Source organism: Saccopteryx leptura, chromosome 5, assembly GCF_036850995.1.
Source record: "Saccopteryx leptura isolate mSacLep1 chromosome 5, mSacLep1_pri_phased_curated, whole genome shotgun sequence".
Lineage (NCBI taxonomy): Eukaryota > Metazoa > Chordata > Mammalia > Chiroptera > Emballonuridae > Saccopteryx > Saccopteryx leptura.
The window spans coordinates 56,398,056-56,425,289 of NC_089507.1; the positions used below are offsets into that span (position 1 = coordinate 56,398,056).

The 27,234-nt window shown below is 43.3% G+C and overlaps 1 protein-coding gene across 1 annotated transcript in view; it reads left to right on the plus strand.

The window, feature by feature from the left end:
• The first annotated feature begins 670 nt into the window (after positions 1 to 670).
• Positions 671 to 27,234, plus strand: part of PARM1 (prostate androgen-regulated mucin-like protein 1) — a 103,560-nt gene continuing 76,996 nt past the window's right edge. Inside the window, exon 1 of the mRNA XM_066384559.1 lies at positions 671 to 951. Within this exon, the coding sequence (XP_066240656.1) occupies positions 909 to 951 (43 nt within the window). The 5' untranslated portion in view covers positions 671 to 908. The remainder of the gene's footprint in view (positions 952 to 27,234) is intronic.

A 27,234-nucleotide genomic window follows, 5' to 3' on the forward strand; every position in this document is an offset into this window, starting at 1 on the left:
CCCAGCCTTTGCAAGCTATGCAACATAGAACACATTACTTCTCTGCACCTTAGTTTTCTCACATGTAAAATGAAATAGTAATAATTATTATGGCATAGTGTTGTTAGAAAGAGTCACGATACAACACCTAGTATGATGCGTTGCTCATAGTAATCCCATGATCAGTGTTACCTGACATTAGTACTATTTCTTCTAGTAAGAAGCTAAATAGGACAGCAGAAATCCTGGCTCCGGCACCACCAAGTGCAGCAGGATTGAATGCGTGTGAGGGTTTAATACGCAGTCAGGAATGTTTGGAGAAAGAAAGGGAAAGGTTCTCATACTTGCAAAGGAATGTATGATCTCTTATAATAGTGGGTTTAGATCTTCGAGGTAACACCTAAAATGTAAGCTCTCGTTTAAAAAAAAAATTGAGATGAATTTTTGAAGGCAGAAATCCGCTCACCTTCTTCGCGTCCCTAGTCCCCAGCACAGCTCTAGACACTCAGAATACTGTATTTGCTGAACCCAGTCAAACCACAGGGCTCGCGCCGTGACTGTCCAGCAGAGGCCGCCCTGGGCCGGGGCTCCGGGGACCCGAGCGCTTGGAGAGGGACGGCCAGGGGGTGGCCTTGTCGTCGCCGCGGGGCCCGGGTGGGAGGGGTTTGGCCGCGGCTGGCGAGGCGGTGGAGGCGGTCGGGGCTCCGGCTGCTGGGATGGAGCAGAAGCGCGCCGGGCGCCGGAGGACACGCAGCTGACGGAGCCGCGCCGCGCTCGCCGAGCTTCCCCGCCAGCGCCGGGTCCTCGCCGGCCTCCCGGCTCCGGCAGCAGTCCGCTGGGCAGAGGAGCCCTGCGCGCCCGTGCGCTCGCTCAGCCCGACAAACTCTCCGGCTGCCGGCGCCGCGCTCGGCACCCAGCGCCAGGATACCATGGTCTGCCAGACACTCTTCGCTCTCTGCGTCTTCACGGCAGGTACTTCGGGGCGCCGTCCGTGCGGAGGGCCAGGCGCAGGGTGGGCCCCAGCGGCTAGCGCGGGGCTATAGGGGCTGAAGCCGGGAGCCTGGGACGCAAGTCCCCGCGCGCGGGCGGCCCGAGCGGTGCGACCCCCCGAGGTAGCGCAAAGGGGTGCGCACTTTTGGGTTGGGGGTGATGCGCCCCTTTGGAGATCCTGAACCAGGCGGGACCGAGGGGGTGGCAGGGTCTTTCCTGCCGTGGCACGCGTCCGCACAAACTCCGGGCTGAGTTTGTAGAACAGGTGGCTGCGCCATGCGTTCGAGCCCCGGGTGGGCGACACCGACTGCGACTCGGGCTTCTCGGGTCTGCAAGCACACACTGCCGGCGTGGCACCACGCTTCTTGAGGTGGCTGGACCCGCGGGTCGGCGTTCGCACCCCGCGGGCTGGTTTGCGTTCACCGAGTCTTAGCGACCTTTCGTTCCCTGCGTTCCTTCCTGGGGACGATGATGCTGCATTCTAGTCCCACGAGCTCCCTGACTAGGTTCAAGCTTTCGACCACCGCTGGGTTTTGCAGTTTTATCCAGTGGTCTGGAGCCTCCCAAAATGCGTGCCATGCCAGGGACTGTTAACTTGGCTAAAAGCAGCATGCCCGGTTTTACCCACCGCCCTGGACACGCACGCGCCTCCGGGGACAGCTGCCCCGCGCGCGCCTCGCAGGTGTCGCGACCCCGACAGCAGGGGCTGGAGAGAGGGGAGAGGGGGGACTTGGCACGGCCTGGAAGGGGCCGGGAGAGATCCGGAACGAGGCTTGGATTCTGGAGCTGGGGCGCCCAGTTTGTGTAGAAAATACCTCCCGACAAGGGACAGCCGCGTACGGACCAGGCGCGGGGGAACCGCAGCTCCGGTGTGCGGACACCGGCCCGTTTAACGTCCCCAGTCAAATACACAGGCCAGCTCGGCGCCAGCTGGCGGTCCGTGTTCGTAGTCCGTGTATATGTTTCCTGTTGAATTGTCTGGGCTGCTGTCATTGTGGACACAAGTCGCTACAATCACTTGAAAAGAAGCTAGGGGTTTTCTGAAAATAATGCAGTTTTGAGGAAAAGTTTCCCAACTCTCGGTTACAGCGTGCCTGTTCCCTTTGCTCGCCGGACGCCTGAGAAGACTTTTCCCTCTGGCGTCCGCGCAGTTGGCAGACGCGTCGGTAGACGGTTCCGGAATGGTCTCGGGCGACTTGGGCTGCGCAGCCCAGGGCTGGGCCAGGAGCTCCGGACCCCGAGGTCCCAGCAGGTGTGACAGCTGCACCCAGCCCCGGGCTTGCCCTGCGTGGCAATGCTCGTAATCCTCCAAACGAGAGGTGTTTACGAAAGTGACATTCAGGTGCCTTTACTTTCTTCTCACAGGAAATCCTTTCATGAGGCTCGAGGGGGGCTGAGGAGGGGGCGGGGGCTGAAGGGGCATTTGCTTCTTTTCTGTTTTCTTCCCTTTGCCTTGAGCGAGACAGAAGAGCTAGTAGTCAGGTTTGTTCGCTTATTTCGTGGCTTCTCCCCCCCCCCCCCCGCCCTCTCCCCACACACACACCAGCTCTGGCAGTTGACAAAACCAGTATTAATCCTACTAGGCAGTGTACGGTGACATTTTTCCCCCCTAAGGAGCTCAAGATTTTTTTTTTTTTTTTTTTTTTCTTAGCCTGGTTGAGCGTGTAGCTCCGTCGTTGCCGGGGGACGGGAATAATGCCCTAGTTCACTGCCAGGGTGGGGAGGCTGGGGGCTTAGGGACCTGCAAGGAGCGTCATCTCCATCCCTGCACCCTGTGGAGGTCAGAGCCAGATTACAGCCTCCCCGTTCTGGGGCTTTCCTGACCCCTGACGACCTCGTTCTGTTTCTGTGTCCATCTCCCCGAGAGAGTGACGTATCTTCTTCCTTCTCTCCGAGTTTGTACTTCTGAAGGAATCTCTTTAGGGGTCAGTGCGGTGTTAGAGATCTTTGACATAAATATCTCATGAGGTTCTTTTGCATCCCAAAGTAAAGTGTTTACAGAAACAAAAAGAGCACTTTTTATAGAACAGATAGATAGGTTGATACAGGAAAGAGAGCTGAGGGTTCTTGAGAGTGGCAGGCATGTTTCAGGCGCTTACCCCAGAGCTGCCTTGGCGAAGCTCAGCGTTTCACCAGGGACTTGTTCCTTTTCTCTTTTCTTCCTCCACCTCACTCCATCTCCCATCCCAACTTTAGAGGCTTCAGGATTATTTCTGTAAAACTCTTAAGGTGATACTGTTTTGAGTCCGAAATGAGGTTTGGCAGAAGACTTTTTTTTAGCTTAATAAATCAATATATACACAGCATTTCCTCCAACCCACATAATGGACACTTGCAAATATGTCTGCATTGTCAACCTAGCAAAAGTAGTTTCCATATTTACCCACTTGTATTTAAAGAAGGAAGAGAGAAACCATGGGCTGCCTTCAGTGCTCTGAAGCTAATCGCGGTAGAAACCTAGCATGGCTGTTGTCCAAGCTGTTCCCCAGCACCTCTAACACATACAGGAGTCCTGCCTCCAAACTAAAATACACGTCAGAACCTGTGAGGTTTGGCAGCAGAACTTGGAGCGAGGGAGGATGCCTGGCCCTGGACCAGAGCTTCCGTCTTCACCCTTCTCCCTCTGCCCTCTCTATTCTCTTCCTTCATTCCTACCAACATCATTGTCGCCCTCCTGTGTTCTATGACCTAATTCATTTTTTTTTTAAAGTCCCTCACTGAGACATCTGAGACATACTGGAACTCTCAAAAAACCTTTCCCAAATACTCAAGAAGGACAAGGGGAAAAGAAGCATAGGTCAGAGGGACATAAACCTTAGGAATCCAACTTCCCCTGCCCTAGGTTCTGCCCTCTCTGTCCCTGGTCTCACCCCTTGTCCCCACCCCCAGAGAGGGGATTGAGTTTTAGCTCACTACCCAGGCCTACTTACTCACTTCTTGGTGACCAAGACCAGGAGCTATATTCCAGTCTGCCACCCAGCTAAAGATTCTGTTTGTGTTCTGGGCTTGTCATACTTCTTCTCCAAGTGACTAACATCTAGAATGTCCTTGTCCTTGAAGGATGACTCCACCCTACAACATTTATGGCTCTGTTCTTATAACAGATCCTACACCTGTCAGGTCCTTATCGTAAGCTCATTGAAGCCTTATCATAAATCTTATCATAAACATGTTAAAAATAAACCAAAAATATGCCCACACATTTATAGCAACCTTTTTATACCTACCGCCCACTTTTGTATCTCTGTTAGTAGTAAAATTTTCTAACCACCCACTGGTTCCACAGTAATAGTGATTTATAAAGTAGGGAAGTAACTTTACTTTATAAAATTTATAAAGCAGAGTTACAGCAAGTTAAAGCATATAATAATAATTACTTACCAAGTACCTTATGTCGGATTTTTGCTAAGTTTGGCAGAATAAATCTTTATAAAACAACTTACTATAGTTAAATCTATCTTTTTATTTATACTTTGGTTGCTCTGCTACTGCCCACCATGAAAGCTGGAATGCCCACTAGTGGGCGGTAGGGACCAGGTTGACTACCACTGAAATTATAGGAACAGCAGGGTTGCCTATGGTTGTTTGGGAGTGGGGGTGAAGGGTTACTTGCATTCCTTTAGTCTAGTTACCTCCTGTTCCCCTGAAGTCTGTGTCACAGTTCAAGAAGTGACACCTTCACCTGAGAAGGTGGAAGCTCTTCCCTGTTATCTGATACTTACTAAGGCAGAGTTGCAAAGTGGTAAGCACAGAGATTCTGCAGCTAGATTGCCTAGGCGCAAAGCTAAGTGTTACTGCTTACTAATTGTGTAATTTAGGGCAAGTAACTTAACCTTACTGAGTTTTCTTATTTACGAAGTTGGGGGATTAAACCTCATAAGGTTGCTGATAGTATTCAATGACTGAAGCTATTACAGTACCTGAGACATAGTAAGCGCTCAATAAATGTTAACTATTGTTGTTGATGTTATTTTTATTAATAAAGTTTACTGTCTTTGGTACCGATTCAGTCTTCCTCTCCAAGAGCACAGTTGATATGTTTGCTTTTGGACAATATAAATCGAAGGATCTCAACTAATATTCCAGCATAGTGCCAGCTGTTCTGCCAAACCCTAACATGCAAAGTAAGAAAAGATTCAGTTCAGCCTACTAAATACCTAATTTGAAAAGGTTAATAACATACCAGCTCAGATTTAGCACAACAGTCCCCCAAAATGTTCAGTGACATATAAAAGGAAAGTCTCGGCCCTGGCCGGTTGGCTCAGCGGTAGAGCGTCGGCCTGGCGTGCGGGGGACCAGGGTTCGATTCCGGGCCGGGGCACATAGGAGAAGCGCCCATTTGTTTCTCCACCCCCCCCCCTCCTTCCTCTCTGTCTCTCTCTTCCCCTCCCGCAGCCAAGGCTCCATTGGAGCAAAGATGGCCTGGGCGCTGGGGATGGCTCCTTGGCCTCTGCCCCAGGCGCTGGAGTGGCTCTGGTCTCGGCAGAGCGACGCCCCGGAGGGGCAGAGCATCGCCCCCTGGTGGGCAGAGCATCGCCCCTGGTGGGCGTGCCGGGTGGATCCCGGTCGGGCGCATGCGGGAGTCTGTCTGACTCTCTCTCCCCGTTTCCAGCTTCAGAAAAATACAAAGAAAAAAAAAAAAAAAAAAAAGGAAAGTCTCACCAAGGACATTATTTCTTCCACAAAGTCTTTTGCGAACTGGTATGTTTCAGAAGCCCAACTCAGTTAAACCTTAAGGTCAGGTTTCCAGAGACACAAATTTTGGATAATTCAGATCAAATAACTTAGAAAAAGATGGTTCATGTATCTGAATGACCCAGAATGGCTCCCTCCAGTACCCCAAATCATATTGGCCAGATCACTATTTTAACTTGAGCATTTGGACCTGATCTAATTATGCTTATGTTTTTATAAGAAAAATATTGGCCAAGTATTTTCATAGTTTGAGCAGACCTTTTTAAGCAATATTTTTCTGTGCGGTGGTGGTTGGGGGTGTTGTTGTAGGGGGTAAAGCATCCACTGGAGACATTTAAATGGAGATGTTTAAAAAAATATTTTCTAGAGGGATTGGCTGTCATTAGCACTCAAATGAAAGGAATCCTACCATAGTGTTTACAACAGTTGGCTTTCTCTTGGAAGTATCTATCACTGAAATTGGATATGTTAGTTTAGGAACCAAATATTTGCTTTGCTAATAAGAGATTGAATGAAACAGTTGCTTGGAAAAATTAATGTTTCCTTTAGAAGACAGAGGCAGTTTAAAAATAAAAGGTGGGCAAACAGTGAGCACATGTGCCTTATGCAGTGACTATGTTTTACTTAGAAATGCAGGACTAACAGGTTATTGTCCTGTTAACGTGCAAGCAGGGTGACTATAAAATAAGACTGATTTGTGTATGTAGGTCATGACAATACATGTTAGTCACAGTTTAAATTATTTAAATGACAAAGATTGACGTGGTGTCAGATTTTCAAATCTGGGGATCTTTAAATTTTTCTCATACTTCTTTACAACAGCATAGCTTATTTCTTTAACCTGTTTTAGTGTCATTTACAAACCTTGAGAACTTTGCCACTTTATAAGTAATAGCAGTTTAAATAAAATAGACAGTTATGTAACCCATTTCAATTATATAATGTTTTTTTGTTGGTGCACGGTGGTATAATGTCGATTGAAAATAAGCTGTTTTCATTTTCCTTTGGCTAGTGTTGCCAGATTTAGCAAATAAAAACACAAGTTGCCCAATACAATTTGAATTTCAAACAAACATTTAAAATTCTGAGTATATCCCATTCAATACATAGCACACACTTACACTAAATAATTCTTCATTGTTTACCTTAAATTCAAATTTAACTGAGCATCCTGGAATTTATCAAGAAACCCTCACATTGGCCTTCATCTCTGCTGTGGGTTTGATATTAAGAATAGCTTTATTCTGAGCCATCACCTAGCTTGAGTTGCCCTGCACCATTTCACTAGCAACAGTCTGTTCACGGGAAGATGCAGACTTCAGAGAGACTCTCTCTGAAATAGCAACTACGGGAATGAGGATTCAAAGGCAGCGTTCCAATGAAGTATTTTGAATCTGACTGCATATTTAGTAACAGTTCATGTTGTGTGTTTCTAAACCACTGGTGGGATTTCTGTGGCCTCCCTGAGGCTATATTACCAGACCTCCCCCTGCCCTTGTCATCTTTCCTTTTTACAAAACAGTATATTTTAAAGGGTTAGCAGTGTTCTTACATAGGAGCTGGAACTAGATACCTTCTAGAATCTAGCTGGCAGCTGATTAAAAAAGGAAGTTATAGACGAGCTTTGGATTTCAGTGATCTCTTCTGTGCCAGGTTTTAATACAGCTCAGAAATATTAATTAGATAAGGTTTATATCATTCCTGCAGGAGAGGTCTATTGGTATCACTTGAAAGCTGTGGCTATAAACCCTGAAGCAGCATATTAGACAGAATTCCAAGGAAGCTGTTTTAAAAATAACTTAAGCTGTTGGACTGTGGTGGGAATTTGCACCTTTTATACCCAAGGCAAAATCTATGAGTAGGTTACTATTAAGTGGAAAAAAAATTGTGAGAAGTTACCAGACGTGATATTGAGAAAACAGGTTTATTTGATACTAAAAAAGATGAATGATATAATACAACTTTTTTTTTTTTTTTAATTTTCTGAAGCTGGAAACGGGGAGAGACAGTCAGACAGACTCCCGCATGCGCCCGACCGGGATCCACCCGGCACGCCCACCAGGGGCGACGCTCTGCCCCTCCAGGGGGAGGCTCTGCCGCGACCAGAGCCACTCTAGCGCCTGGGGCAGAGGCCAAGGAGCCATCCCCAGTGCCCGGGCCATCTTTGCTCCAATGGAGCCTTGGCTGCGGGAGGGGAAGAGAGAGACAGAGAGGAAGGGGGCGGGGGGGGGGGGTGGAGAAGCAAATGGGCGCTTCTCCTATGTGCCCTGGCCGGGAATCGAACCCGGGTCCCCCCGCACGCCAGGCCGACGCTCTACCTCTGAGCCAACCGGCCAGGGCCTATAATACAACTTATATGATAATATCTTCCAGTTACAGCCCAAATTCTGACACCTGATTTTCTTTTCCATTTGTGAGGAAATAGGACACGAGAACTTTAATGCAGGTGTAGAATGTGAAAGAATTAGAAAGAAGGTTTTGTTTTATTTTGGTTGGTTGGTTGTTTAGCCATGGTTGTAAACTTTCAGTTATTATTCTGACTTCCCATTGGTTAGAACATCTATTTTTTTTATATGGGGTTATTAAAATATGTCATCTTTTAAATTATGATATTCTTGCCGGCTTTTTATGGTCCAGAAGCATACCCTCATCACTGATGGAGTGGATTCACCCACTGCTGTATCCATGATGGATGTTGTCTGCTCCTTATGAAACCTTTTCAGTTGCTATTGGAAAAGCTTTTGTGATTCCACAGATAGACATCAAAATGATACCACTATCCTGGCACTGAACTTTTATTTGATTCTTAAACACTTTATATTACATGATTCTTGCTTTGTACAGTGATTTAGACCCTTTAGAAAGAACAATAATAATTATTATGAGGATAAAAAGAAGCTCTTCTTATTCACCATACAAAAGGTACAATGCACTATCTCTCTGTATTTATGGAGATCTCTAAGACTTCAGTCATTCTATTGCATTCATGTCATGTGTCATATTATGAGAGAACTTTCGTATGATTCGAAATAGGTACTTGGACCCCCTCGTACAACATGAGGGGGTCCAAGTACCTATTTATACAACAGAAGGTCCTAAAGAAATCTCGTGGACTGAACACCTCTCTTTTATCCTGGAAAAAGAAGTAAGTTACTGGTAGATCACACATTCTGCTGGTATTGGCAGTTCTTGCTGTTGATGGATCTGCTAGGTGAGAGGCAGGATCAAGATGGATACGGCCATTATCCAGCCAATGAGGAACCCTGGGTGTTTTGTCTTAAAGGTTACAATTGTTGATGGAGATGGCATTCAAGAGAAGAGTCCTGGAAATCTCTTTTATAATTTTATAAAGAACTGTTCAGACAGGTCCGAGCAAGAGAAAAGATGATCAGTTTTTGAGGCTAAATGGTCGTTTATCATTTACATTCTAGGAGGCATTGGTGGGGAAGGAAGTGTGATATTACATTACATGTGGAAACTGGATAAGAAATGGACAGTAGGAAGGAGCTGCGGCTGTTTCAGAAACTCTGCAGAGGATACGTGGGAGAGGCCGGAGGCCGTCTGGCGTAGAAGATGGAGGGAATATCAGGATGAGGGAGCGGGGATCACTGAAAATCACTCAGGGCTGCTCAAGACCAAACCATCCCCTTCATGATGCTGCTGGGAATGGAAAACTCATCAAGTTTTGTTTGTAGCGAGCAAGATAAAAGATTCCTCCTCAAATGTATGTGAATATAGAACCTATTTTAGTACACCTTTTTAGTTTTGTGAAAGATTGCAAATGGAGCCTTTTACATTAAACAATGCAATAGCCCTTAATGGCAAGCAATGAAAGAAGCCTGACCATTGTGAAAGGGGGCAAAGTGGGAGAAAATGCCCTGAGATGGCAATGGGAATTGTTCTGCATGGTGTTGGTCCATTAAGGAGGGCAGCGTGGCCTGGCATCACTCACTTTCTAGCAGCCTTCCTAGAACTGCACATCAAAACGAGTCCTATTTTGAGCATTCTCTCCTTTAAATGCTTACAGGAAGAGAAGCACAGCCCTGACATTTATCAGGTGAAAATGGGATTTGTGTTACTTTCTATGAGAAGCAACATGGTATGGGAGAAGAGTCTTTTAGAGTTAAGACAGGCCTGGCATGGAGTGCCAACTTTGGATCTTCATTTCTTCCTTGTAGGGTTATACTATACATGGAGTGCCCTGCAAATAAACATTCAGTAAATGTCATTAAGCAGGTCTACGAACAGATAGAAGCTTTATTTCGTTTTATTTTATTGCTTGTCTGCCTCCCACTATTAGATTTTAAGGTGTATGAGAGCAGAATTTTAGCTATTTTGTCCCTGCACTGTCCTCAGCACATAGAACAGGGAAGACGTGTTACAATTGCTTAGCATGTTATACTACCTTTTCATTGAGAACCTATATGTGCTATCCAAGGCTCTGGAGATACAGCATTGAACAAAACAGACAAAACTGGACCCTCAAGGAACTCACATTCTTTGGGAATGCTTAATTTTGACTTGGTCAGAAGAAAATCAAAAGTCAAATATCTAATCTTCATCTCAAACTCAACATGTCCACATCTGAACTCCTGGACCGCCCTCCCCAGGGGCTCCACCTGAAGCCTTCCTCGTCTTAATCTGATTAATGGCAACTCCAACTTTCTAATTGCTCCGGCTGAAAAGCATGAGTCATCTTTGAGTCTCTTTCTCTGAACAGCCTTACCCAATCCTTCAAGAAAATCTGTCCTACTTTTTAAATATGGGTGAAATTCAAACACTTTTTGCCACGGCCATTGCTCTTCCTCTGGTGGAAGCCACCCCCGTCCTTCTGGAATAATGCAGTGGCCTCCTCTCGGGTCCACCAGTGTTTACTGTCCCCCCTCAGGTCCGTCCTCTGCATAGCAAAGGTAGATCCAGTGGAAATGTATCAGATGATGTCATTGCTCTGTTCACAGTCCCGCAGTAGCTTCTCATTGCACTCAGTACAATTCCAAGTCCTTAGAATGATCGTCCTGACCCGCTCCAGCGGCTGCCCCTTCCGGTCTTGGAGCTGGCCATCTCCCTCTCCATGCTCACCCTACAGCGGCCACACTGGCTTCCCGATCACAGCGGATTGAGCATTCTTCCATCTGGGGCACGCTTCCTCCAGATGTCCACAGGGCTCATTCCCTCACCTTCCTAAAACCTTTATCAGATGTCACCTTCTCAGTGGGACTTACCCTGACCAACAATTAAAAACCGCATTCTGTTTCACCTGCCAATACCGTGTCCCAGCGCCCTTTATCCGCCCCTTGCCTTTGCTTTTTCTTTAACGTGAACCCCTCTTCATCCCTCACCTCCCCCTGCCCCCTGCCCCCCACTCAGATGTTGTCTCTTGTTTACTCTGGTATCCCCAGCTAAACACTGTGTGGCCCTTAAGGGGTACCCCAAAAATACTTGTTGAACTAAATGATTAAAATACATTTTTGAGGGCTGGCGAAATGAAAATGGAATCCAAAATTTTCCTTAGATCACCCAAAAATGAGACATTGAAAAAGTTGCTTACTGTCAGGTACTTATGTCTAGTGTTTCCAAATAGCGCTTTTTTTTTTTTTTTTTTTTTTTGAAAAATGAGCCAGGCATTTCATTTTCCTTGAGGGTTACTAAACCTAAACTTTAAAATCAGCTCTTTTAGCAGCGACGCACATACAAAAACTTCTCTTTCAAATGTACACCTTTTTGCCATGAATATCACTGTATAAAATAGCTGAAACTTCTGAAACTCGCTGGCCAATTAAGAAAATGTCACCTTTGAGCTCAGCTGGAGAAGATAAAGAAATCTCCGCTATTTAAACACTTTTGAGCTTTCTGAGCTCAAAATATTTTCTGAGCTTAAAACGTATTTAAACTTTCTGAATACTGAAAATAGTCTGCTTCTGAAAAGCGACCCGAGTCTGAAGGAAGCAGCACCAGCAACTCCCAGTCGTGTTGGAGAAAGTGAAGTCAGAGGCTGGGAGTGGAGGGCGTCATCAGCCACTAGTAAGCTGAAGACTAGAATGGGAGTTTTCCTGGCCCTGCAGACTCTGCATTTTGCTTCCATTGGTGATTCTGATATATTGCATTTTAGTCCAAGTAATCAATAGAATCAATAGACGTGAAATCCTGACTAAATCAAAGCTGTATCCGCTGAGCACCGTTATCAACCCTGCAGGGCTGACACCCCTCAAACGGCTGCAATTAAAATCACCCAACGTCATCATCCAACAAATGCTCATGGTACTTTCTGGCTTAAATAAGAATATTTAATTATTTAACAACTGCCAAAAAGAATATGAGCTTAGAAAATAACAACATATTCATCTGGTAGCCCTTAGGGATCATGGTAACATTTTAGATGATATCAACTTGAAGAATACCTATTCACAAACCAAAGAAGGGAAAACATGATACTTTACATTAAAAGCATGTGCCTTTCTTGGTCATTGAGGTCCGCCTGTCTATTCTAGAAGTGGGAAGGCAGTCAGTCGTCTTGAACTACAGCAGCATTGACGGTAAGCAAAGGAGTGGCAGAGGAGAATAGCCCTGACCTTGGACTGGGGTACCGACAGAGAAACGTGTCTGGTGTTGTGGGTGTGACGCTGGAGAACAGGCGACCGTTCTTCTACTTCTCCTCCAGCGGAGGTATCATGTCCCCTAATTAAAGTGAAAAGCAGGGCCTAAGAAGGAAAAGGAGCATGCATTGGAAATAGAAGGCTTGGGGGTCCCAAGGAATCAAAAGTAAGTGTCGCTATTGAAGCAGAAAAAAATTACTACATTACGGACAGCAGTGTTAGTTTGAAAGGTTGTTATAGAAAAAAGGGAGATGTGGTTTTTTAGAGTTAAAAATTCACAGCCAATTTTTTTTGTTGTTAAAAACAAAATTAAATGTTATCAAGTGACAGTTGTCTCTTGTTTTATAACAGTTTTTAAAAGCTTCACTCAAGCACTGATATTTAAAAATTTTTTTTTTTACTATGGAAACTCTAAACATACATAGAAATTGACAAGAATATATGTATCCTCTGTCCAAACTGGATGTAAAGTCTTATTGTTTTGTTTTGTTTAAGAACTCTTACAAATATTAGTACATTGGAAACTGAGTAAATGTCTAACTATGAATTTTTAGTCAGATAAACTAGAATACATTCAATGTTTATTCAACTGGGCAACACTAAGCAACTGCTAAAAGAATGAGGTGGTTCATTTATGTACTGACAGGTAAAAATGGTTACAATATAATGAACTAATTTTGTAACCTGATATGTCACAATACATTGAAAGAAGTAAGTTATAGAATAAAATGTTCGTTGCAATGAAATATTTAGACATTGTGTTTGTGTGAAGGATACAGTGGTTTTCTTTGGATCCCTTTCACTTTTTATGCTCTTTTGTTTTGCTTGAATTTTTAAAATAGTTTGTATTGCCTTTGTAATTAAAAATAAATATACTATCAATATTTTAACCCCTCTTTATAGTTGGCTTTATAGCTGAGAGATGGCTATTTCCATTTTCAAAAACTTGATTTAAAAATCCTTCTGATGGAGCACTCAAAAATAAGATCTTAGAAAAGCAAATAATCTCAGAAAGGTTTACAGGATATCATTGATTTAATGGGCAAGGAAGGTTCTGGGAAGAAATTGACTTAAAGCAATATTATATTTTTAAAAACCAGAGTGCTGCATAAATCATTGATCAGGACAAGCATCTTGGATAGTATATTAAGAGGTTCTGAACTAACTGATCCGTATTTAAGGTGCTTTCTTACTTTTTAATATCTTCAACATTTGTCACTTATGGGAGCAATTTTAAATTAAAACATTATTCTAAGCCAGCGGTTCTCAACCTGTGGGTCGCGACCCCGGCGGGGGTGGAACAACCAAAACACAGGGGTTGCCTAAAGCCATCGGAAATACATATTTTACTTAATAAACCACTGTTAAGCTTTTTAAAAATGAAATCTGTCAACTAAGATACCAAATAAGAAAAACAACCCCCAGAAGAATAGATGGTTTGTTTTTCTTTTGGCAACATTAAATTTGTTATATCATCTTTTCAATAAAATAATAAGATGTGGTTTAGACAAATGCTGGAGGATCCATTATTAATACTCCATGGAATTCTCAGAGAACAATGCAGGTGTGACTAGAGAGAGGGTTAAAAGAGATAGGCCGGGAAGAGGCTTTGTGGTCTGGAACAACTCCTTCATATTACAGACAAAACTAGACATGTTGGAGAAAGTGTTGGGGAGGGGGGATTTAACGTTTTTATTTTTTAGTTGTACTAGGTATCGCACCTTATACTATGTTCATTTCATCTGCAACCTCATCTAATTCTCCCAACAGCCCCATGAGATAGGCAGTACTATTCCCACTTAGTAGCTCAGGCCACTGAGTCTCAGAAGTAAGGAGATACCGATGGGAAAGAGCGAGGCTTTGAATCGGGTCTGACATCTCTTACCCACCACAACCCCTACTACCTTGAACTCCAGATCAGTTGATAAATCCTTTCGTGTAAATTTGGTTTCTAGAATATCTCCCAACTCTGATCCTCTTCCCCCTCCCACACTACTGCTTTGGTTGGGAACCTTATCATCCCTTCTTCGACTGCCACAGTAACTCCTAAGCAGTCACTGGCCACCCTTTTGGTTCTCACAGTTTCTTGCTGCCCTTTTGGGGCTCATCAGGTGAGGCCAAGGTGCCTGCTCTCCTCCAGAGAAAAGGAAGCAGACCCAGATCTGCTGCAGGGTCTTCGAGTGCTTGGATTGTGGTTGCTGAATTCCATTTCCACTGAAGAAAAATGAAGGCTTCTTGGAAAAGTGGTTAATTCCATGTCTGGATTAAGAAGTACAGATGACAAGGCAGAAATATCTTGTTATAGCAAATAGCAAGGGTGCTTTTAAAGACTACCAAGCTTCTGTCAAAAGCTCAAAACAATTTAATGAGGCTCCCATTGACCAAAAATGAAATAATTTAAGCATCAATAAGGATAACTGCAATATTGAACTACATAGTTTAAATTTAGGGTTCATACTGATACCAGAAACAAAACAATGATAGCATGAAATTTCATTGATTTCCAGTGGAAGATGCTAATAAACCAATACATTATTCTGAAAAATAATAAATAGAGAAAAATCTCTTCTTATTAACTGATTGATTGATCTTGTTTTTGCCTTTGTGAGGTATACCACTGGGTGAGCAATTATTAAATGATGGTATGACTCGACTATCTCTATACAAGTATTCCAGTGAATAAATAAAGATGGCATAGTAAAAATAGTACGCCACCACACTGCATGACCTAATGATGTGGTAGATCTTGGCACTGACCGTAAGTGGCTATCAACATCATGTAGTATGAAACAACCATATGCTATATATATATATATCTTCTGGTAGAAGAACACACCATTCTCTATAAAATAAGGTTGCCACATTAGAAGGAAACTACATCTGATCAAGCCTCTACATCCAACAATCAAGTTATAGGAAATAGAGAGGACTAAGAAAGATGTTAACACCACAGGAATAAAGTCAGCAAACTCCAGACTACAGAGAACCCTACAGCACAAACAACCTGGTTTTGTCAACAAATAAATTGCAAGGAAACAGAAAGAACAAGAATGAGAGAAAGATTAGGGGAGGACATAAAGGACATAAAGACTAAATAGAGGCTTAAGAGACATTGCAGTTGTGGACCTCAATGGCGCTGAGTCAAACCTGAACTGTAAACATAAGTAATGGCATTTAAGAGATAGCTGTGAATTTAATCATTGAGCTAAATATTTGAAGGTATTACTGTATTTTTTTTTCAGCATAATAATGATGTAGCCCTTGTTTTCAATCAGCATCCTGATCTTTTAGAAATACATGTGGCTATATTTAGATAAGAAATGCAATCATGCCTAAGATTTGCTTCAAAATCATATCAGAATGAGACAGTAAGTAGGTGGGATAATTAGAGAAAAAAATTATTGTGTGTTAATTCTTGAAACTGAACAGAGGAACATAGGGATTTATTATACTATTCTCTCCCATTTTGTAGATAATTGAGTTTTTTTCTGATTAAAAAAAATTGTACAGGCCCTGGCTGGTGGGCTCAGTGGTACAGCATTGGCCCAGTGTGTGGAAGTCCCAGGTTCAATTCCAGGCCAGGGCACACAGGAGAAAAGCTTATCTCCTTCTCCCTCTTTTCCCTTCTCTTTTCTCTTTGTCTCTCTCTTCCACTCCTGCAGCCAAAGCTCCATTGGAGCAAAGTTGGTCTGGGCACTGAGGACGGCTCCATGGCCTCCGCCTCAGGTGCTAGAATGGCTCCAGTTGCAACAGAGCAATGCTCCAGATGGGCAGATCATTGCCTCCTGGTAGGCATGCCAGTGGATCCCGGTTGAGTGCATGAGGGAGTCTGTCTCTCTGCCTCCCTGCTTTTCAGTTCAGAAAAATACCCCCCCCCAAAAAAAAAATTGTAAAAAGAATCTTCCAAAACTCCCTGTTTCTTTCAGAAACAAGTCCAAACTCCTTAGCAAGTGGCTTAAGGTCTAAATTAGACACAGAACAAAAGAAAGAAGGTGCCAGTAGTCATGGCGTGAGAGGCTGGAGAAGCATATGGGTCATTCTTGTTGGGGAGGTCTTGCCCCGATGGAAACACCTGGCACAGAGCTCAGGATGTCGTTCATGCCAGTCCTCAGTCCGGAGCGCCATACTCCTCCACTCTCTGCCACCAAAACTCTCTTCATCCCCCATAGCAAGCTTGAATTCCCCCCATAGTTGTTTCCATATGTTATCCCCCAAAGACTGCTGGCTTTCCATATCCCTCCTGCCCACATATGAGGGTGAACGCCATGGTTGCTCAGTACTTGTTGAATTGGACTGAGGTAACTGAGGCTCAAAGATGTGGACCTGAGATCTCCCAGCTCATGAGTGGCTGAACTTGTACTAGAAATCTCACGTGCATGGGAGTATAAGTTTCAGACTTCAAATTCTCCAAAACCCCTTCAGCATTGCACCACACTCCTCCCCTTGAGAGTTAAGATATAAGATTCATGGTCTCTGAGGAAAACAACACATTAACTTGGAGTAGCTGGAAGTTATCTCTCGATTGCAAACACTGGCAGGAAGAGAGCTTAGAGATTTGGGGAAGTGGCCTAAGGACAAGTATGTACACAGTGGAAAGTGGCCTCTGAGCTGGGACACCACACGAAGTGATAAGGAGTTGCAATGGGCAAGGCATCATGAATTCCCAGGGCTCCCAAAGGCCCCCAGAGAAGCGCAGAAAGGAGAGGAGACCCACGTAGCCTCCTTCACACTGTCCCACATCAGCATGTGGAATCTGACAAGCAACTACAACCGCTTTCCGGACAGGCTTGCTCTCTTTGAGCAAACACCCTAACCTGTACATCTTTAGGAAATATTTCAGTCTACATACGTGAATCCAGTAGAGATTGTCTTTTAAAGGATCCACAGGTAGAGAGAACTTTAAAGGAAGTATGCCTGCCTGGATAGAAAGGAAAACTCTCCCGTCCTCTCAGTTACCCAGCAGCAGAGGCTGCCAGCAAGTTAGTCTTGTCCCCAAACTGTACTCTCCTCAAACTGCTGCCAACTGCTCCCCTTGAACTATGCCAACCTACAAAGCTTGGTATAAATATAGACTAGCTGTTGTCTTAGTTTCCTAGGATTGTAGTAAAAAATTACCACAAACTTGAATGGCTTAAAGCAACAGAGATTTACTCTCTCATTGTGGTGGGAGCTAGAAATTCGAAGCCCAGCTTTCAGCAGGGCCATGTTCCATTGAAAGCCAAAGGCTGGAGGGGAGGACCCTTCCTTCTTCCAGCTTCTGGAAGCCCCAGGCATTCCTTGGCTTGAGGAAGTATTAACTGGAATCTATACCTCCGTCTTCCAGTGGTCTTCCTCCCCCACATCTTTGTCCAGATTCTCTTCTTACAAGGACACCAGTCATCTAGTCATGTGGGATTAGAATTTACCCTAAATCAGTATGACCTCATTCTAACCTGATTATATCTGCCAACACCAGATTTCTATATAACGTCACATTCCCAGGCACTACAGGTTTTTTGTAGGGACACAATCAAATCAACTATATTATTTTCACATCTAAGTCATGTTTATGAAAGACCCTCCTCCCCCAGTGATAAAGGAAAATCAATAATGTAATCAATTAGAAGGCACTTTTTTATTCAAGATAACAATGGCTATCGTGTTTTTTGTTTACTTATTTACTTATTTATTTATTCTGAAATCAAGTGTTTCTCAACCAGAGTGCTGTGGGTGTTTGGAGGGATCATAACACGTGGAGACAGCGTCCCTTTTCCCTGAACCCTAAATAACAGTAGTACATGACAGGCATTGTGACAAGCAAGATAAAAGAGAAATAAAGAAAAGGAAAAAAAGAAAGGAGGGAAAGGAGGAGGGAGAAAATGCCTTCACGTGTTTCTGAATTTATCAGATTCATGAAGACAACAGTCTAAATGAAGAAGATCTGTTACGGCCCTCCTAGAGCCCCTCACAGGACGGGCTGTGCTGAGCAACAGCAGTTCTGAGCACTCAGCCAGCCTGCTCACCAGGAGAGGTCTGGAGACGCTTCGGGAGTGTTCTGATTTGGACATGGCTAGTAGCACGTGTACTGCTTGGGAGGCAGGTGGCAGATTTCAAGGTCATTGTTTCACTTCTTCTTTGTCATCTTTAATACTATATTGTTTCCAACATTGTACCTGAGGTAGAGTCAGAAAGAGAATCGAAAAAGCAAAGAGTTGCAGAGGTAAAAATAGCCTCTGCTCTTTTTCAGCCTAGCTCATTGCCCTGTAGATGCGCCGCCTCTCCTCTGTGCACAGGGAGGGAGTGGGCCACTCTGGGAAAGGTATCTTCTCTTCAGTTTTTTGAAATTAAATTCATTGGGATAACATTGAATAATAACATTTATAGGTTTCAAGTATATAGTTATTATTGGGCGTGGGACTTAGGCGATCACAGGCATCTTTCATGGAAAGATTTAGAAATCATAACATTCTAGAAGAACAGTAGATTTCTGTTTGCCAGTGTGTGTATATGTGTGAGTGTGTGATGTACACAGGGGTGGGCAAAAGGAGATTTGCTGTTGTGAGTACACAAAAAAGTTTATTTTTATTCTTGTATTATTATTTATTAATTATTGTATTACCTCTTTGTATTACAACTGCAAGCCTACTTTTGCCAACCCCTGTGTGTATATTTGTGGATGGGATGTGTATTTCCCTACTTTCTTACCTACTTCCTTCCTTACTAAAATAATTAGAAAAATATAAGAAGGGGAAGCCCAGTGGCACTAGAAAGAATGTCTTTTTCAGGGAAAATTAGTGGGTTTATACATTTTTCTGGAATATCTAAAATTCATCTCTCCCTTCTCATCAAAAAAACAGGGCATAATATACATTTAACAGCTATAATCTTATACATCCACAGTCTGATTAGTAAGTAGGGTATTTATTAAGTAGAATATAAATATTTATTTGGTTCTATTTAATATTTTCTTGGAATCATAGCTTTCCTTATAAGTTAGTGTGAAAATCATATTTAAAATTCTCTCCCCTAGAAAAAAAATACAATTTCACTTATTACAAGATTTAATTGCTAAAATAGTTTTGCTTATAAAAGCAAGAGAAATAATCCTAAGAAAAGTGAGAGGTGTATTGTCTAAAGCCTTTATTGATTTGGTTTATTCTTGAATAAAAAAATTTTAAGCTCTGATACTAAAAACAAAGCTGCCTGATGAGAACTGAGTGCATGCTGAGATAAAAAGTTACAAAGCAAGAGAACAGCCTCATTATATTTTTAAAATCCCAGGGAGGGCCATTGTTTTTGCCAGAGCAATGTGGTAAGACAGCCTGGGACCCAACATCAGTGCCCAGGAGAATAGGAGTCAAAAGCTTTAGAAGCTTTGAATTTTTTTTTTCTAAAACAATTAAGATTAAAGGAGTTAATCAGGAAATCTGAGGTTATATAAGGGTGAGCAGGTCAACCAGCTCATATATCTGGTTTGGGGCACATGCTTGCAACAACCAAACTTTTCCATGGAAGATTGTACTTTATGATAATTCTTCCAGAATGAAAGAAGTGACAAGAAACATTAAAGTTTGAAAAGTGATCCCCACCACCACGGACATCTGAGAACATCCTGGCGTCTCCAGAGACATCTGACTGAGGACAGCAGATGAGCCAGCTGGGTCTCGAACCCCGAAGGGATGGACAGGAAGAGGAAAGAAAGTGGGTCACATTTGGTGAAGCAGCTTGTCTGCCTTGGCAAGTCACACTGGCAAATTTGGAGGCTGCTGCCACCTCTACAGTAACTGGCTGGGCCACCCCGAGATCTCCTTTCTCAAGGTGACATGGCCACTACTTGAGACTGCGTGGCGCTGGAGGCAGAAACTAGACACAGAACTGGAATATACCCTCTGAAGCTCTAAGGTTCAATACCACAATAAATTCTCAAAATTGGTGGAAAGAAATCATTCACTATTTAAGCAAGAACCACTCAGGGAAGAAAACTAAAGCCTTCTGAGGTGGTGCATGAAGCGACAGGAGTTCTGGGGAAATAACCCAACTTCTTGACTTGATTGATTGGGGTTGGGTTCCCAGGAAGGTACATAAACTTGAGCTAGAGAGACTAAGTTCATTGACATGTACCATGTAATACCTCATTAAGTCTTTGCTAGTCAAAGTGACATCATTTATCTTCTTTCTTAAGCTGTGCTTATTCTGGTCAAACTTCACTGACAGTAGCAGCTTGGATTTGAAGGGCACCTGTGTTCTTTGCAGAGCACTAACTACAGTGTTCGCCCTGTGTTTGACTCATAATGACCAGTAACAACAACAAAATGCTGCTATTCTGACAGTCCACTGCAAGCATTGTATAGCTCGTACCTTGCTACAAACTTAATGGTTCAACCTGCTCATTTTCTTTTCTCTTGTGACGCTGGTAGCCCATTCTACCATGGTGCTCAGAAAACATAAACAAACCCCTCTACACCTGCAGGACAGTAATTTCTGCTGGTTGTGATGACCATGAAATGGTGACAGGCACCAAGTCCCCATCTGTGTTGGGAATGTGGGCCCTCATCACCTGGTTTCCTACATGTGAGAATTATAGTGTGTACACATATTCTTGATTTTGTTTTTATAAAAATACACTTTCCTTCACATCAGACAAGCAACGCTTGATTTTTCTTTTTGATGAGGAATTTGGCAGTACCTAGGCAATTAGCTAGGTGCCGTGTAAATTCAGGAAACCTGATTAACAGATCAAAATTCATCTAAGAATTTAGGTTTAAGTCTTGGTAATAAAGTATCCTTCCAAAAGCATTCACAGTTTGGCTTTAAATGGGATATTGGATTAATTTAGTCTGTGCCTCCTCACTGTACAGCATCATCTCAAGATATAAATTCAATTTACAGTATGGGAAATGGATACGATATGCATAAGCTTGTCTTGATTTAACAGGGGTGAAGAAGTCAATGTTCTGGTAAATAAAATATTCCAAATAACTAAGCTTTCTCTATATATCGTAGGTTGTCACCTTTTAAATATGAGAATAAAACAACCTATTTAAAATTATATTTAACATATATGGTAAGGTCACTTATAAGCTCCATGCCTCCATTTGTCATCTGTTAAATAAGAATATTAAATCAGATGTGCTTTAATATTGGCGTTTTATAATCTAAAACAGATTCTTTTTTTTTTTTTTTTTTTCTTTCCTCATTTTTCTGAAGCTGGAAACAGGGAGAGACAGTCAGACAGACTCCCGCATGCGCCCGACCGGGATCCTCCCGGCACGCCCACCATGGGGCGACGCTCTGCCCACCAGGGGGCGATGCTCTGCCCATCCTGGGCGTCGCCATATTGCGACCAGAGCCACTCTAGCGCCTGGGGCAGAGGCCACAGAGCCATCCCCAGCGCCCGGGCCATCTTTGCTCCAATGGAGCCTTGGCTGCGCGAGGGGAAGAGAGAGACAGAGAGGAAAGTGCGGCGGAGGGGTGGAGAAGCAAATGGGCGCTTCTCCTGTGTGCCCTGGCCGGGAATTGAACCCGGGTCCTCCGCACGCTTAAAACAGATTCTTAACATGAGATCACCTAAAACATAGACGACTCATAAATGAGCACCTGCAAAACACCTAAAATTTCAACCAATATTGCATGTATATACTTATGTGTCTTTTTTCCTTGGGAGAAAATGCCTAGGTTGTATCCAGTACTTGGACTCTGGGTCTCCAATACAGTTAAGAACATCTAACATTCATTCTGCAATGAATTTGACCCTTAAATGAATTACACATTCTTTGAAAATTCATAAGGCTCCTTGGGATGATCTCCTGCTTGTGGGGGTCCTCATGCTAACTTTATACTAACAGTAGTACTGGCCCAAGTACATTTGGGTCATAGATTTCAACCTACAGGTTTCTCTTGCAAAGAGCAAAGGTAAAGCGTGTTCTTTCAAGTTGTGGGTGAGGAAATGGGGTCGGGGTGGAAGGGCAGGGTGATTAAGGGAAGCGTCTCTGAGGTGGTCGGGGACAGCCCTGGGATGGGCAGTCATGGGTGTTTTTACTTCCTGGTCTGGTGTTCTTTCCATTATAGTCTGTTCTGTAGAAGCCCATAAAAGCTACATCTTAATGCACATGGCTCAGTATTTTGGAAGCCACCTTTGTTAGTTAAGGTCTTCAATCTCTAAGTCCCCCCCCAAAAATCATCCAAAATTAATCAGACTAGTGGCAAGTATGAATTTCCATTTTAAAATGAGAAATGCTACCTTGAGCATACATTTTTTAAGGGTCCTGCTCTTTAATTCTAATAAAAAAAATATTTGAGTAGCACCTTGCAGTTTCTACAGAGCTTTCAGGCGCAAAAAATGACCCTCATCCCTCACAAGCTATTGGCAGTTAGCTAGTACCACTTATTGTATAGATGAAGAAAATCAAGACTGCGAAAAGTGAGGGCGTATTTTCAAAACCACAGAGAAAGGGGCGGACCAGAGCTCAATGCCGATGCCTGTTCATTTCACCACAGCTGTCTCTAAGATTCTTAGGGCCCTGGGGGTAGAGAAAGGATGCACAGGCTAGGAGATACGTTGGTTGTCAGGTGAGACCATTTCTAGAGACTCATGCATTGGAGAGGGAGTGGTGTACTAAAGAAATTCTATGGTATAATAATAATGCATTTCCTGGAGTCTAGATTTGAAGGACAACTATATATCTGAATAGCTATGAGACTGCAAATCCTCCAGATTTCTGGAGGAACACCACTGAACCATGGAGACTGAAATCTTCCATGATTTTAAATGCAGCCCCCAACTTTTTACAGAAAACAAACAAACAAACAAACAAACTCCATTTTTTGTGGAATTGTATGTTTTTTCTTTCTAGAATACATAGTCTACTTCAAAGCAGGGAGACTATGAGAGAGTTTTAGGACAAGAAAGGCTATTGTTGCTCCCTATGTCTTACAGCTCTTTGCAAATTCTGTAAGAATCAAGACCCCGTAATTATCCTTTTATCTTTTGCCAACATTGGTCTTTTTCCTAAGCAGTTCTATGGCATTAAGTAGCTGGCAGAAATATTTATATGATCAGGCTGTGCTGAAGGCACATTATAATGCACTGGAAGATGCATGATTTATATATTTTGATTTTCATTTCTAAAAGATTTACAACCGGGCGCAGATATGTGAAATAATAGAGAGTGTTTTGCCAGTACGAAGGCAAAAACGACTCAAATTCAGCTAGTCAGATTGTATCACCACAGTGGTAGAGGAGCAACTCAAAGAACTTGGGTTTGGGGCCCATGACCCTGCTTTTGAATTTCAATTCTGCTATTTAGCAGACAAGGGAAAGGGTAACTAATGTGAAATCTAATAAGGTGCCACCCATGTGTTAGGCATTTTACAGACATTTTCTTATTCTACTCTATAGCAGCCCCGGAAGGTTGGTACTACTGGTCTGTATTTCCAAATGAGGAAACAGAGGCTTAAAAACGTCTGATTTGTCCAAACACGCAGAGCTAGTGGCATTCAAATTTGAACTCAGATCTCTTTAACATTAAACCCACGCTCTTGCTGGGCTTTAGTGTCTTAACCCGAAATATGTGATCATTCAACGTACCTTTTAGGATTGTTGGATTACAAAAGACTAACCTACCCAGAACAGTCTTTGAAGGTCTTGGATGAATAGTATTTCTCTTCCTACACTATGTTCTGGTAATAGTGCTGATATTGTTTGTTGATTTGTTTGTTAGGTGGGTTAATTCGAGCTTTGTTTTGTTTAGATTTGGACCTAGCTCAACTCTTTTTTAAACGCGGAAGCAAAAACATGCCTTCTAATACAGTGTGTCAGTAAAGTCATGGTGCACTTTTGACTGGTCACAGGAAAGCAACAAAAGATGATAGAAATGTGAAATCTGCACCAAATATTGATAAAAGAAAACTCTCCCAGTTCCATACCTATTTAGTGCAGTTCGATGTGGGCTCACGCACAGATTTTTTAGGGCTCCTTAGGTAGCTATCCCATATAGCCTCTACAGACTCATCACTGACTGATGGCCTACCAGAACGGGGTTTCTCCACCAAACTGCCGGTTTCCTTCAACTGCTTATCCCACCGAGTAATGTTATTCCTATGTGATGGTGCTTTGTTATAAATGTGCCTATATTCACGTTGCACTTTGGTCACGGATTTGAATTTAGCGAGCCACAGAACACACTGAACTTTCCTCTGTACCGTCCACATCTCGACTGGCATGGCCATGGGCTGCTCCGCTGTATACATGGTGTTACATCATCATCTGCACATGCGCACATGCTGCCACATCATCCTACAGAAACTGGGAGAGTTTTCCTTTTATTTGGTGCAGATTTCACATTTCTGTCATCTTTTGTGGCTTTCCTGTGACCGGTCAAAAGAGCACTATGACTTTACGGACACACTGTAGAGGTGCCTGTATGACTTTAGAGAACAAGGAAGAAAGGGATAACTTCTTGTACTTCCAATCTGTGTCTGGAGTGAAGAGCTGCAGGGAGTGGGGTGGTGGTATTCTGCTCCCAGTGTGAACGTGTGGAGCTTGCAGGTGTCTCTTTAACTGTGCACCTAGGCCTGGTGAGTAACTTTAACATCCCTTTATACAGCAGCTACAGTCCTGTGCTGTGGAAGGAATTGAGGCAAAGCGACAGCCAAGCTGCACCCTGACGGGCCTACAGTTTCCAAGGGGCCTCTGTCAAGGTGGGCAAGTAGCCCAGAGCACTGCATAGTGGAAGAGGCTGAAAAAACTTCACCAGAATTGGTAGAAAGCAATGGTATTTCCTTACCTATTAATGACAGCCTGCTTACATAAAGGCTTGGGAACAACTACTAGTCTCAGAAATAAAAATTAATTATGTATGTATGTATTTAACTTTGCTCCCTACCTGGAGGCCCTGGATCCATCTGCTTACAGATAATGAACTATCAAATGATAATGAACTATGTAAAGTTGCATTTAAACTGCAAGTTCCAGGGAAAATGCAGAGCACCCAGATAAGCCGTAGTGGTTGACAAAGGTGGTGACTCTTAATCTCAGAAAGGTTTTCTGACATTTTCATTCAACAAATAGCACCTTCTTTGAACTCGGGATATAAAAAAATAATTGAGGCATAGACTTCATCTTGAATGCACTCAAGGTCTGGCTGGTGGCAGATCCGACTTACAAACTGATACTCTAACACGACCTGGCAGGCTGTGTGTTTGAGGTCTGAATGGAGTGTAGTGGGAACCCAAGTAGCCAGGATAACTAGTGCGCCTGATGGAGAAGTGATATTTGAGTTAGTTTTTATAAGATAAATAGGAAGTTCTCAAGCGAAGAGCAAGTGGAGAGGGAGGGCTTCCTAAGACAATGCCCGGTATCGACAACCGAGGGATTGTGAGGAATCCATGAGGCATGGCAGTAAGACAGTGAGACCAGAAACCAAGCTTGGCACCAGGGTGAGAGTTCTGGGCTCTGGATCATGACAGTCAACGGGCTCAAGTCCTGGCTCTGCCACTTCTAGAATGTGACTCTGAATAACTCAGTCACTACTGCAGAGGGTTATTGTGAGCATTAAATCAAATAGTCCTTTGTCCAACTCTACCAATAGTAGTGCACGATAAATGTTAGCTCTTATTGGTAATTTGTGTCCATGATAATCAATTTTACAGTAAAGTCAATAACTAAGAAAATGAATAATGTTTACATTATACTTCTCAAGGGTCTTTTTTTTTTTTTAAGAAAACAATCTAGAACAGGGCTGTCCAATAAAACTGACTGTGAGGAGAGAAAGGTCCTCTGTTTGCGTCATCCAGTTCAGTAGCCATCGGCTACATCTGGCTATGGGGTATTTGAAATGTGACTAGTTCAACTGAGAAATTGCTATGTTAATTTTAATTAACTTAAATGACTACCTGTGCCTACTGGCTACTGTATTAGACCATGGAGGTCTAGAGTCATGAAATCATAAAATGTTTAACTTATAAGAGAAGTTAGAAGTTGATATAAACATTTCCCATTCTCCACCACCACCACTGCCATTTTACAAATGTAGAAATGGAGGCTCAGAGGGAAATTGACTTGCCCAGGGTCACACTATTAGGTATGAAAGACCTAGCACTAGAACCCAGCAGGTCTTCTGGTTCTGTGGCCAAGGTTCTTATTGTCCTGAAGTCTGGTTGAATTATCCTTTTCACTTTAGACAGTTCCCATTGCCCAAGCACCGTGGGTCCGTTTTGGGCCCCTCTCCTTTCTCTACCATCTCATTTCTGCTCTTTTGTTTCTAATACACAGACTGCATCCAGCAGGTACCCGAGATCCAAAACTCACTGACAGGTACTTTAGTGCTAAGGGGAACATTATCTATTGGCAGCAGCTCATTTAATACAACCATTGTTTTCATAACTATCACTTTTTTGTTGTTGTTATACTGTTATTTTTTGTTGATTTGCCTGGGTGTTAAACTGAAGTGCCAACAAAAGTGTGAACCTTCTTACACTATTTATAAAACATGAGCTCAAATTCTGTATTATTGGAATTTTGAGGTGATTAATCCACTTAATGGAGTCATTGGTTAAGGATGGCTGATCGAGTTCAGACATAATCCTTTGCAACAACCAATGCATTTAGTTATCCTTGAACTCAGAGGCAGACATGCTAAGTAAGGGGACTGTTGTGGTGCCCGATCTAAAAAGGATGCTCTTCCCTTCTTAGGAGAGAAGCTCTTGCCTTCTCTGTAGCAGGCCCTGGTCAGGAATGGCATGTGGTGCCCAGGAGCTGAGCGATGGGTTTGCTGCCTCATTTGCCTCCTTCCTGAGGCGTGGCTGTGGGTGTGGAAGGAGCAGGGTGACTAGCTAGGGAGGCAGGGACAGGTTTGGTAGTGTTTATTCACACAGTGCTCCTTACCAAGTGCAGAGGGAACTGAACTTGTGTCCTCCAGAGCACTTCTCACTGCAGCCTGCATGAAGGACAGCACTCACGATCTTGAACGTGGTCTTCACCTGGCTGTGCATGAAGGCT